General features: G+C 40.1%; 1 protein-coding gene across 4 annotated transcripts in view; it reads left to right on the plus strand.

Moving 5' to 3' along the window:
• The first annotated feature begins 12,516 nt into the window (after positions 1-12,516).
• Positions 12,517-14,293, plus strand: part of alcama (activated leukocyte cell adhesion molecule a) — a 102,886-nt gene continuing 101,109 nt past the window's right edge. For 3 of the 4 annotated variants that reach the window (XM_033644335.2, XM_078172208.1, XM_033644325.2), the window contains exon 1: positions 12,519-12,759. In XM_033644335.2, the coding sequence (XP_033500226.1) occupies positions 12,699-12,759 (61 nt within the window). In that variant the 5' untranslated portion in view covers positions 12,519-12,698. Of the gene's footprint in view, positions 12,760-14,293 lie in introns of all 4 variants that reach the window. The other variant, XM_033644317.2, reaches the window with a different exon arrangement.

The following is a 14,293-nucleotide window of genomic DNA, read 5'->3' on the forward strand; positions in this document are numbered from 1 at the left end:
GTCATCCCCCCTCTCTCTTCTACCTTTGCAGTCCATCTTCAGCTGTACTATCAATGAAGGCAAAAGACCCAAAAAATAATCCTATCAAAAAAGAAATTATTGTCACAACTGCAAATGGCAAGGGCATTTGTTTTTATTGTACTTCATCCATTAAAATTCTACGTTTTGTTAACTCATCCAACACATTCTCACTCCGACCTTGTCACGTGCATGGTCATGGACTTTCCACGTCCACATACAACGTGCAAGGTACCCTAGGTGCGTTGGTTGTTGACGTTCTGGAACACTGTGTCAAGTTCTGCCTGTTATATGTATTGTCTTCTTTCAAGATACACTTCCGTTTTCACAGGAAATTTCCATCAACAACAAACACACATAGTTGGGTTTAGGCAACAAAGACATGTGGTTAGGTTAAGGAAAAAGAACAGGGTTTGGCTTTAGAATGTTATGGGATGCGAACAATGTTCTCTCAGGTGAAAGTAGGTGTTTGCCCCACACGGACTCTCACCGCCTTAATTTTCGTCGTTGTCCTGCCATGTTTCCCCTTGACGCCACAGGGCACCGTTAAACTATAACGGCAACTAGCCGTGTATCATGCCGATGTTAAAGGACGCCTTTTTCGTTGGTTTCTGACGCCACAAGTCACTACCCAAGCATCGTATTTTGACGACTTAAGAGTGAGACCAGGCTCGCCCATCAGCTATGAAAATACATTATACTGTAATTACTTAACAGGTGTCACAGGATGTCATTGTTGTCAACTGTTCAGCTGTGTTTACCAGGACTGCCCGTTACAAAAACACTTAACAGTATCAATCATTTCTTCTTTCTTCTTAAATACCCAATACTGTAGGTACCCAGCACTTACTAAAGTACTTACAGTATGACATATTTCTCCTTTCCCCTAAAAGTCCCACTTGTTACTCTCTTGTTCCGCTCTACCCAGATGTACCAGTAGGAGCTACACCTTTGAAATTTACAGCTGTCCTAAGCGTGACTATTGTTGCTCCTTTGTGTTTTGAACCTGGACTGCTAACTTTAGCCAACCTGGTGCTTTTACTTGCACAGCTTGCCATTGACTTTCATCTACATGACAAGCTTTGTTTAACTCTGCCTGTAAATAATGGGATGGAATTTCCTTTTCAATTCTACTGAAAACTGCACCATGGATTCAAAGGGAGACTCTATCAGCAAGATGCTCAGTTACCGAGAGAGAGAGAGAGAGAGAGAGAGAGAGAGAGAGAGAAGTTGTGGGGTTGTATAAAAAAGGATGACAAGAGAATCATTGAGACTGAATCTGCCAGCAAGCAAAAGTGGTCATCAGTGAGGCTTCAAAGTACATCACTCTCTTTCTCTGTCTGTGTCTGACACACACATAGTGAGAGTTAGAAAGGAAATTATGTGGAATGGAATTGAGGTATTATTGCTTAAAGTTAATCTACCTCACATTAAATCTATTCCAGTGGACTGCTGCTATAGACCACCTAGCTCAAACTGTAATTATTTAGAGGCTATTGGGGAGATGCCAGATAAAGTCTGTGAATTAAATATGGAAGTTGATTTTGCAGGAGACTCAAATATTGACTGGCTATCACATAATCATTCCTGAAAACATCAAAGGGTTATCATAACTGATTGATGCATAGTGAAATTAATCTCTCAGGCTTAGTTTCTTGGGTTTGGGCAGGTATGTGTGGTCCACGCTGCACTCTGGTATCCAAATGCACACCCACCTGACAAAACATTTTGTAAAAACAAAACAATAAACATTTCTCTGCATTTTCAGAAGTAACTCTTTAACCAGCAGCTGGTTGGATGTTCAATAAAACACAGGACACAGAGTGGTAAGGACTGTGTGCCACAGACAGTGTGCACTCCATGTGCGCATTTTGACCAGCAACCCAATGATTTCATTTGTGGTATCTAACGCCACTACGCTTAGCAGAATGAATGCAGCCTCCACCTGACCAAGTGTTATTAAACACATAAGCTTGAACCTATATCAATGGATGCCAATTTTTGGGAGGTCAAATTCCCCCTGGTGGACATTGGGGGGATGTGACCCCCTGTAACCTGTGGGGATTACGTGCATGGGAGAAGGGACCTTAAATTGAATGATTATTTCAGAGGCAAGGTATACAAGTGAAGGAAAGAATTAGCACATGGAAAGAAGCAGAAGTTATTATAGGAAAACATCACCCAGTGGCCCTAATAGTTGTCCCATAAGCTTGTTACCAGGTCTAAGCAAGACAGCATTTAATCAAATACTAGAATACCTCTCAGTAAATAATCTGATAATAAACTTCTATCATCTTACAGAAAGGGACACTCTACATACACAGCTATGATGCAAATGACAGATGACTGGTGCAGAGCTCTGGCCAACAAAATGACCTGGTATTTGACCCAGTATTTGGTGCTTTTAACCACAAGCTTCTTCTTGAAAAGCTTGAGTGTTATGGATTTAGACCATCTGCAGCTGCATGAATTGAGAGCTATCAGGTAAATAGATCAAAGAGTTTTCTTATGTAATTCAGCAGCACTGTCTCCTAGAAGTTACATTTATATACAACTTTCAAACAGCAAATATTTTGTGAGGGAAACTTCAAGCAAATTATGTTCTCTATTCACATAGAGAAAATGTTGCTAAATATATTGCAAAAATGTTGATACTGAACGTATCAGCAAAGTATTTACTAAAAACGATTTTTCCCTAACCTTAAGTGCTTTTGTTGCCTAAACCTAAGACAGGAGTCTGGACGCTAACCTGAAGCTCTGGTGCCAGAGTCCTGCACGTTGTACACCTGCCATCATCCCCAACCATTGATGCCTTAGTGGTACATGGATGCAGTGCTTTGTCACCTTAAAGAAACATTGTCTCTGGACATAATCCAGACAGTGATAACGTTACCAAAAGGACAGAATTAACAAAGCAGTTTGGTAACAAACAAACATAATTTGTAGGAGACAGGGTTGTTCTCAGATAGCGTGTCTGTGGAATGAGGAGTTCCACAAGGCAGAAGCCTAGGTCCTCTTTTTATTCGATTTTTACTGATTAATCTCCCGTTGCAAAAATAAGGCAAAATTAATGATGTATGCAGATGACACTAAGGTATATGAATCAGCAATAACACTTGCTTATCTGATCTACCATATTCAAGAGAGTGCTGGATATGATTAGAAAATGGATCCTTGAAAACAAACAGACACATCTCAGCAAACATTGATTGGATGGTGATGTTGTGTACCTGGCCGGAAATGGTCCAGGATGGACCCTCTCTTACAAACCAGGAAACATTGATAATATTATTGCTATTAAAAAAGCAAATGTGGGTATCTTTTATTTTATATATAATATAACATTTTATTCACAGTTAATTTGTTTGGTTGTGAAATGGCTGAGATCAGAAAGACATGCTGAGTTGTCCACTCTACATCCAAAGATTAGTATTACTTGACGCCCATAATTTAAATATTAAAAACATGTTTATGCCATTAATGTCTCATTGTTTTAAGCCTGCAGTGTCTTTAAGAGCCAAGAGTCTTTTTCCAAGCCATCTGTGATTCCACAAGGAAGAAGTAGCCCTCAGAGCTTTCTGCCACAAAGTCAGGTGTTGTAGTATACAAAGCGACAAAGATCATTTAGATAGAAAATTGTTGTGGATCAAGCACAGGACATTCACCCAGGAGACTATGGTTGGATTCTTGTCAGCTAATGTCAGTCAATGTTGGTTTATAATTTGTGCATCTCAACATTTTATTTCAACATTGCCAGGATTCCCAGGAAGGACATCCAGCTGCTTACCAGGTAATGCCGTGGACGTCAACACAACTCTCATTTTGGAACTATTTTTGAACCACAAGGGATGCCTTGATTGGACATTCAAACAATGGTCAGACAACGTCTCAATGTTTACTGGTATGATACATTAAAAAAAAAACAAAAAACATTGTATTTGGTTGAAATCATTCTCTAAGGCAATAGCCAAAACTTCAACTCTTTACAAATGATTCACCCAACCAGCAAGTTGGGAATTACCCTTGACAACAGACTGTCCCGGTCAAAACACATCTATACTATTGGCAATGGAATGGGAAAGGCATTAGCTGTTGTAAGGTGATGTAGAAAACACTTTAAACCTGCTATTAAACTCCAGCTAATACAGATCAAAGTGACATGCCTTGCTTTCCAATGTCCTTATAGTGCTAAAATTAATACAATGCACTTCCATCTCAACTTGCTAAAAGTTGCAGAAAGGACGATCACTGCGCTTCTAGTTTCAACATAGAAGGTTGTACAATCCAAAACTCCATCATATCAGTACAGTCAAGTGAAACAGAGTTTAGAGATTAGAGATTTTGTTTAAATTGAAACACACATACATACATATATTCATATATGCACACATACATATATCAGTATAAGTTTTGCTATTCTCTAATATGTCGTGTGTTTTCCATTTGTGTTGACTGTTTACAAATCTGTCAACGGGGGTGGACTGTAATGTTTGACATGGGGATCCTAACAAATAAAACACATACACACACGCACGCATGCGCGTGCGTGCACACACACACACACACACACACACACACACACACACACAGCAAAGTAAGAGTTCAACAATTGCCATTTTATTGGATAATATTTGGAATAGTTGTATTATTAAAAGTTACATTTTATTTAGACAATAGCATGTATGAGTAATTTTTTTCTTACACAGTATTTCCTCAAATAAACCAGTAGGAGGCACTTTAATCATTTGCTTGCTCCCAGACAGTTTATATAATTTCTCACCTGCTGAATAACTATGCCTCTATGTGTTACACATAAAGGTATTAATATACTCCCAGCACCCCCCTGTGTGTGTTGAATGTGAAATTCAGGCTTTTAAATACAGCACTCTGCTGGGGGTTTAAATTTAAAATGAAAATCTCTGCTCACCCTCTTCACTGGTTTGTAATTTTAAAGTCTAAACTGTATATCGCTGAGGGCCTTGAGAGCCCAGAGAACAAAAACATTAAAGATTTAAATAAAACATAATTACCACAAATGTAATCCCAGATGTGTGCAATTTTTTTTAAAACTATTGCAGTCAATGGAAATAAGAGCATCTTGAAACATCAGTTAATCACTTATGTGATTAATAATTTTTGTAAGGACTAAATTACAGATGTCGGTCTATGCTGTCTAGATGAAGTTCAAAAGAAATCCTCAGAATTCTGTCTGATAACTGAATTTTTGAAACTAGCCTGAAATCTGCATGCAACCCTATTGACTGCCTAAGTCATAGTGTGAAGCCAATCAATGATTTCTCACTTGGCAGGCAGCTCAACCAGATCATGACTTAACCTCGGTGTCTGAGGTTGTGAGTTTTATCCCTGGGTGATTCAAAATAAAAATGCTTATGACTGTCCAGGCATTGTGATGTGTGGATTAGAGACCAATGACTTTTAAGATATTTTTAATTTAAGAAGTTACTCATGGCCTGGGCAGCTGTTCTGACGGACCCTCCTGTATTTCTCATCTGTCTTCCTTTTTTTTTTTTGCTTTGCTTCTCTTCCTCCTCCATCTTAATGCCCAGCCCTGACTCACTATTGCACAGCAATAATGGACATTTTAATTTTCTTAATGTCTGTCTGAGGAGCAAGAGGTAAGAGAGAGGTAGAAGTGAGGCAAATATGAAGATAAGAAAAATAAGATGCACCCTTTAGGGTAAATTCACCAAATGATTGTGTGGCTTTTGCGGCTGTTAAACCTGCACAAGACAAAATAAATTGTGTCATTTTCAAAGCACCCACAAAGGTTGAAATGCACCCCTAACTGCACTGCCAAGCAAATAGCATTTTGGTGCTCCTGTGCAATTCCTACATGTAGGTAATATGCATACATTTGACACAAAATTGGCCCCTTTCTATGCAAATGAACCTCATTGCAAAAACACTCAAATTGACAAAGATCATAGCTAATAACCACACGCAGTTACAGTGAAATTACTGGAGACTCGGATATTAAATCCCAAAGAAGGTTTCTGTCTGTCACGTTTAAATTCCTTTCCTGAAATTTAAAAGATTGCCTCTGCTACGGAAGCCCATTCGTGCCAGTGTGATGAAAAAATATCTTGTAAGTCACTTTAATGGGAAACTTTGCCAAAATAATGAGTTAGTATCTCACAATATTGACTTTCTTATCTCAAAGTAGTGATGTAGCATCAGCCAATAGGAATGCTGAAGAGAAGTATGATGGACTAAGAGTCTCATCCTACTCTCTAATGTGCTATGTGTGAGCTCAGTCCTGCGTGTTCTTTAATGAAGCAATAGGAGAAGATATTCGGTCTCAGTTAATGTAGTTTATTAAGCAGTAAAGGAATAAAATTACAGAGCTCTGGGTCTCAACTTCACGTCCCTGACGAACAACAAAGGTGTGTCAGTTCACGAAGTCTGACCTCCTGTCCTTCCCCTGACCCAGTATATTTGAGCGTAACAGAGTGTCATTGTGCACGCAAGGCGTTGTCCTTTTCTCATTGGCAGTTCCACTTCCTCCTTCACCACACCACGCCCCTGCCTCGTGTTAATCTGACTCCTTCCCGCTGGCGGTGGGGGCGTGGTTCCTGTTTTGAAAGACAAGAGAACAACACAACTCCCTACACGTGCTGTACCTTGCTATCTGTATATCACTTTCTATTCTTTTTACCATATATGAAACTAATTATCTAAGCATTGCGGTATGTGCTCCTCAGACTTCATGTCTCTTCCTCTCCTGTACTTCTCCACTTCTGCAAAGCAAACACATTCAGATCAGCTGAAATCATCTCAGTATTCTCATTGTTCACACATCTAAAACTTATATAGTGAAACACAACTTATAGTAAAACACATAACATCATTCTATTCCCAACAAGTATTAGCACTGTCATTTTTGCTTGACAAGTGAAAATCACATTATCATCACGCTGAGTAAAGCTGGTACCTCACTGTTGGTATCTTTGTGTTTTCCATCATTTTTTTCATCAGGAACTGTTGTTTGTGCTCTGTGTTGTCTGTTGTTTACACGGCTAACAGGTTTTAAAAAATGGTGGTATCCAGTGCTGTATTGACTATGTTCAACCAATCAATACAAACAAGCAAGACTACAACAGTTCAGCGGACCTTTCTACTCTCTCACATATTTATTACTCAATTCTGCCCAATACGTTTTTTACCACCTAAAAAATGGAAGACAATTCGGGAAAACAATTTACACAAAAATGATATGGTTTTGACTTAATTTTCTTTTTCTCTCTGCCATTGTTCTGTCCACAGTTTTTTTGGCGTGAAGGCGACATTTATACTTTTCCATATGGATAATTGTAATCAGACGCAAAAAAGGGGCAAACTGCACTCAGCCATGGCTGTGTATAATGAGTACAATATCTTTTGCGAATTGGACCTTTACATGGGCTAGATAGTGGCTGCAAATGATGTGGTGCTATCAATGACCACAATCTAGTCTTTGTGAATTCTTCCTCGTGTGTTAAATTATTGACCAGAGCCACATGCCACACCTATCCACTAGATGTCCCCAGAGAGTTTCTGTCCTGTGGTGACCGCCTTACTGCCCCTGTTATCAGCTGTCCTCCTGCAGAGCTGCACCTTATTTTCTCCTCGGGTCCCCTGCACATGGGAGACAGTTTCTTATATGTTGGGCCCAGGCTTGTTGTTGTTACCTGTTTTATTACCTTTCTAGGTCACTGGCTTGAGCGAGTGAGGCTTCCACCAACCTCTGTGTATCACCTTCCCTACAGACAGACAGGCCTACAGTATCACTGCATTTACATTTTATTAGAATAAACATGTCTCATGTGTTTTACCTGCTTTAAGGGTTTACATTTACAACAAATATGAAAATATTGGTAGACATGAAGTATAAATATGATATGAAATGCTGATATAATATACTGAAACATTAAAGTCAGATCATCCAGGGACTGGAACCATCTGAAAACAAGTTGGATAGTTTAGGCGTGCATCTGCTCTGACAAAGTCTGCTGAACAAAAAGAATAAATGGTCACATAGCAATGGTGTCTATTTACTGTAGTAATTTAGCAACTGCTAAGGTTACTAGAGAAAATAAAAACAGTAACAGCTCCATAATTAAATTAAAAGATAAGTTTGGTAATATTCTATATTTTTCTTATTGTCACCAAATGATGCAGCATCATCCTGCTGCCACTCTCAATACTCAGTAGTGCACCAAATCTGCAGCTGAAATGATGCACACCCTCCTATTTTATAAGATTTGTCAAAAACACCAGAGACCAGATGTTTTAGGAAATGTCTTAGCTTTAAAAATTAAAAGCCCTTTATGAAGTTTTATGTCTTCAGTCAGAACCAAAGCAATTGTCGCTGAGAAGCACAGACGGCTGGTGAAGTCATAATGTATCGTGAGACAGACTAGCATGTTTGTTTTAGTCTTTTCATGGGATATGTTGACAATAACAAAAAACATCAAATATCAAAAGCCTCGTCCTTTAAACAAGATGAAGGGTCTGTGCCGGTGGCTGGTAGATCTTGGCTACATCTTCAGGCATGTAGTGTACCTCAAGTGTTTGCATATGGCACATCAAAGCTGACAATTTAACAAAAATGCTGTAGATTTTTCAATTTACAGTCATAATCTCACAGAAATTAATTTTAAAAAATGTCTGTAAAGTCTATCTATGGCCAAATGAGGTAACACAATGATTACTGAGCCTATGACCCACTGATGAAAGCCCTTGCATTTGCAGTATTACGAACTGGGTGCATTGTGCATTACGAACATTCACAGGAAAAATCACAAGCAATGCACAGTCCTTAATAATCTGTCAAAACACACACACACACACACACACACACCCACCCATACCCATACCCACCCACACACACACACACACACACAAACATACACACACAGAAGCCTTATGCTGGGCCACACTGCCTGCGTGAGCAGCATGTGTGCATTGCAGAAACTATTGTCTTTTTTCTGCGCCCCATCACCAGATAAGAGCAGCCACACTGCCCGCACGGAACATCTAGAGATTAGGAGCCTCGTCTGTTTTTTCTTTGTAAAGCGTGCATTTCTTCAGCAAAATTAGACAGTAAAAATGGTCTTCTAATAATTATATTGACATAGTACCACCCTTCACGTCAGTTTTAATGTCTGAATCACTCACAGACAGGAAAAACTTATATTTTTAACTCAACACTTTCAGTTTCTGTTCAAACTTTAAAGCCCTCGCTCTTGCAACATTTCTCTGGACAGAATCCCTTCATTTGTTAACAGGACCATGTTGCTGACAATGCAGTGGCTTGCACGGCTCCATAAATGAACCAAATGCCGGCTTTTAATTGTGAAAATACAGTACTTACAGCAGCAGGCAGCTCTGCAGCAGCACAGCAGCAAAAAGCTGGCTATGTGATCATTACACGTGCGTGAGTCGCAGCAGTGCAGAGATGTAGTCTTGATGCACTGCTCACACAGGCAGTGTGGCCCTGGTCTTTGCCAATACACACACTGCAATAACCACTTATCGCCATGAGTGCCACTAAAGAGAACTAAACGGAGATCTTCAAGACTGTAACTTTAAGGCAGTGCGAGCAATATTCTTTTAACAGCTCTGCAAAGTCAACTCACATGGACAGAGAACAGCCTGCAGGAATACTGATTCTCAACTATTGTATAAACTATGTTCTAGGTCCAATGATTTTTTTATGAGTTCACATTCTTCCAAATGTTAACCATGACAGCTCTGAGTGCTACTGACCAAAGCGGTGTCAAACTACTGTTATCAGCCTGCTGAATTTCTTTCCACAGATGGTGTGGGTAAATGTGCTCAGTGTTCAGTGTGTGTAGGTGACACAACTGTCATTCTAAAGGCAGTTCTTTATCTGAATGTCTTGTGTTCTGTCTGTGAAAGCCCATGCCACCAAAGTGTCCTTGAACAAGCACTGAATGCATACCAGCTCCAAGAATGCAATTTTAAAACTGACCCCTGGCCTCTCAAGAAATATTCGTGTGGATTACAGCAATCAATGAGGTATTACATTATTTTCACATTGTGGAGAAGAGGAGAAGAGCATAAAAAATGTATTCTATTCAACATCAATAAGATTTCATTCAAATCTACCTTAGCGGCTAGAGTCTGGGGAAAAAAAACATGGAATGTGCAATAGACTCATAATACATTCACTGACTGTGAGCGTTAACAGAAAACAAAATGTTTAAACTACAATATAAGCTACAACACTGAATTTTATCAGCTCCACTTACTAACTCAAGAAAAAAATCGGTGTATTTTTTCTTAAAATAAGTGTCACTGTCCACTATTTTTTCCGGTAAGTCCATCAGGAGATGTCATAATGGGTTGATGCTAATGCTTCTTGTAATATTTGCTGGATATTTTTATTATCTTGATTTGAACCCACGCACCATTAGTTGTATCAACAGTCCAAGTCTTGTTCAAGTTACTTCAGTGTAAAAAGACTGGTTTTATCATGTGGAATTGTCCACAGTGGAATACAATAAATAACCTAGTGTGGTTATCAGTAAAAGAACACTTAGCACTAGGTAATACTAACTTTATTACGTTATACAAATTTTTCATAAACTCTGGCTGGCATATACTTTATCTAAAGTATGTTACTGATGTTTTAGTCAGCTGCCCTTCATAAAAAACGCTAACATTATTCCTGTGATGTTCTTTCAACATGTCACCCCTCACTTGTAACATTCCTGTGATATTCACTTACCCTACAGTGGTTCAGTGTCTATTTGTTTTAAACTCTGTTTTAGCTCCGTTTAAGGGAGAAGTTCATCAAGTCTTATTAATACCAAATCACAACTGCAGGCTATTTAATCTGTCTGACAATATGCAGTTTTATAAATACACTTTAAACATACCCTCAGGTAAGGAGCTACTCACAAAAGCACGAGGGTATTTCAGTAGTCTGGTATTGTAGGAAGGGGATTTGAGGGAAAACCCTCGGTGGACAGGTTCAGAGTGTCCCTACACAGTTTCTGGAAAAGAATTACACGGGGATTCTCTTCAATAACAGTGAACTGTTGCTTTATTGAAAATGCTGGCTTGAAGGTGGAGCGAACAAGGCGGAAAAAATGCTGCCTTCAGGTGCCCCTCGTAAACCTTTCTCAGTTAATAGAAGCCTTACAAGTACAGGACCTGTGTTCAAGTAAATTAGGTCAGAAAACAAAATGTCATGATACATGTGCTACTTAGATGTCAGCTGGTGCAGGGCAATAGAGGGAATATATACAATATAGTCTATATGATGAACATGGTGCTTTTAGTTGGAAAAATAGTGAGGCCACCTTTGGACAGATACAAAACCAGAAAAGAACACAATTTTACAATTTGACAAAATGTGCTATATCAGTTTTATAGGTGATAATCTGACTGTGTTCATACCTAGTCTTCTCAACTTGCTGTTATAACCTCACCTACTGCTCAATTCCCCTTTTGTGAGCGCTGTTGATTTGGGTAGGCATGTTTGCAAGCCTAACTTTATTGCTTTGCCCTGCTGCTCTTTTTTTCAAAAGACAGACTCAAATGTGTGCTTTGGGAGATATTCTACATTGCTCATGCGCAGTTGCTATCTTTTAAAAAGAAATAATAACTCTGATAATAACTTATGCCATTTAAGCAAATGAAGACAGCAGTGCTTGGCAGACAGCCAGTCTAATTGCAGTTGAGGAAAAGCCAATCAATGCCACTTAGCATCAAACTGGTGCCATCCACATTTCATGCCAAAGATTTTGGGCATGCATATTGTTGTTTTCACACACTTGACATTGCAAGCATGGGGCTATCCCCATGGAGCAACGAAAACAGGGCAATTGATTTCAGGTGACTGTAAGGTAATGTAAACACATTTATGAATATTAGATACAATTTCTGCCAAGGGATGCTTCCTAAATCCTACACACTGGCCCTTTAATGAATAATGCATTTCCACAGCCCTACTGTTTTGTAGCATTAATCTGAAGCTCGTAAACCATGGAAATGTGTTTGGGAAATAGAATCTGTCCAGAACAAATAAGAGTTGCAGTGTCTTCCCTGTAGCCTGCATAATTTGCCACCTCAACCAATAATTTCCTGTCAATAATCAGATAAGCCTCCACTGTGTTCCCAGAGTGATAATGAGATTTTGCTTGTGTCATACCGGCTATGAGTGTACTAATATATGACAATGCTGCTCTGTCGGCAGAAATTGTTGTAGGCTACTTTACATGCTTTTTATTGTTTCGTGAATGCGTCAAAGATGCCACTTCCGCAAAGTAATATCAGACTACCCCAGAAAAACAAATACTTCTCAAATTAGCCTTTGGCTTTGTTTGCGGACCTTCACGTGCATTTGGGAGTTTACATATTTCCGACGGCACCTCAAGGCACCATAGAAGCAAAAGCCCCGAAGAGCCCGAATAGCTTCCGCCTCCTCCTCCTCCCCTCCTCTCCTCCTGTCCTCTCATTCTGCTCTCTGCGTTTCACCTGCGCTTCCTCACTTAGTCACAGACTTTGGTATGTTTCGGACTTTCCACGCCTCTATCAAACAACAGTGACATATCCACGGGCCGTATTTGAACAGCTCAGACCGACCGAAACTCCTCATATCTTGAAGCTCAGCAGACGTCTCCACAATCCCTGACAGTTTCTCTATTAGGATGGATTCCACTGCTTTCCTGTTGCTGGCCCTCTTGAGCGCCGGGACGCTCCTCCAAGAAGGTAGGCTAAGTCTCGTTAATAATGTAACGTTAGCGGGGAAAGCTTTTACAATAGTTTGGACACGGTCTATTGATGTGGTTTGACGTAGAACAGGATACTGTAGCTGTGTTATGTTCTTTATACGAGTAACTTGCCGGTTGGCCAACACCGGCATAATGAAGCAACTTAACACCTGAAGTTACCGCTCCTCTTTTATGACTGTGTAATACTGGCGTACCGTCACGTCATGTCTTTTTACGCGTGTTTAAGCAGCAGTGACAAAAGAAATCGCACGCTAGGCTTTGGGAAGTCATAGGAATTCAATCAAACGAAAGTGTTGACGAATAGACGGTCTTTATCCCTATTAATTCTATAGTCACGGCTTAATTGAGCGTCCTGCCAGCTTTAAATTTAGGGTCAAGTCGTCCCTGTAAATAAACAGGTGGGTAAACTGAACACAGGTGGCTTCACCCTCCACGAGCCTCCTCCGGTTACTTTTAATAAAGCCAACTCCCTGCCCAAACAAACAACCCCCATCCGCCTCCGCGCGCTGCGGAGCAGGCAGTGGGCTTCACGGAGCTGGATTTGAACCCGGGGGTGAAAATGTGCTTGCTGCTATCTGATCATTTGTTTGTAATTAAGGATGTGGTTGTTTAAATTCACTTGTAACCCAAGCCTCTGTTTGTGTGTGTTAAGTGTGGTTGTGAGTGTGTGTATGTATGAATGGGTCAAGAAGGGGCCAGAGAAAACACTTTAAATCATTTAATTACTTTTGTCATTCAAGATATTTTCTTCCTCTGCAAGGTCTAAATGATTTCGACTTGTATTTGAAAAGAAGATTGGCACTTTTTTTCTTGTGTGGGAAAATGTAATATCTGATGAGAGCAGTCCATTTATAGCAGCTGGGTATTTGTCATACTAAAGGGTACAACCTGGAAAATTTGAGAAGGCCCCTGGGGCTCCCTATTTTAGGAGTTAGTGGCTCAGCCCTGTGTAATCTGTGATGCTGATAGTGAATAGCTTTTCTTGGTGAGAAAACAGGGAGGCTTTGAAAGAGTTCAAACACTATCACCAGGACTGGCACCACTGACATTGTCTTGTGTCAGTTACACAGGATAAGTCAGAATAAATATCCTTGCAGCCCTTATCTATCTGTTGTGTCTATGTCACTGGCCATCTCTCGTCGTTCACAGAGCTGCTCTTTGTCAGAGCGACTGGAGGGCGGTGCAGCCTGTCTGACTGGTGAGTGGGTGTATGTGTGTGTGATGGGAGGGGGGTGATTGGTGCTCGACACTCCACACAGCCAGGGTCACCATCTCCATCACTCGATGCTATCTGGCCTGTCTCCGGATCAGTGACTCCACAGGAGTCTTTTTTTTTTTTTCAGTCACATTTTGTCCATGATGAAATCCATATTTATCCTCCACATAATGACAGAAACCAGCACAGTAGATAGCAGCTGAAGTCAGTTTTCAGCTTGATCTGTAGCATTCCTCACATCAAAGAGGGAATGCTTTCAAAGGGACTTTCAGACTTAAAAGTTTGAAGCCACGGG

This window comes from Epinephelus lanceolatus, chromosome 11 (genome assembly GCF_041903045.1).
Source record: "Epinephelus lanceolatus isolate andai-2023 chromosome 11, ASM4190304v1, whole genome shotgun sequence".
Taxonomy (NCBI): domain Eukaryota; kingdom Metazoa; phylum Chordata; class Actinopteri; order Perciformes; family Serranidae; genus Epinephelus; species Epinephelus lanceolatus.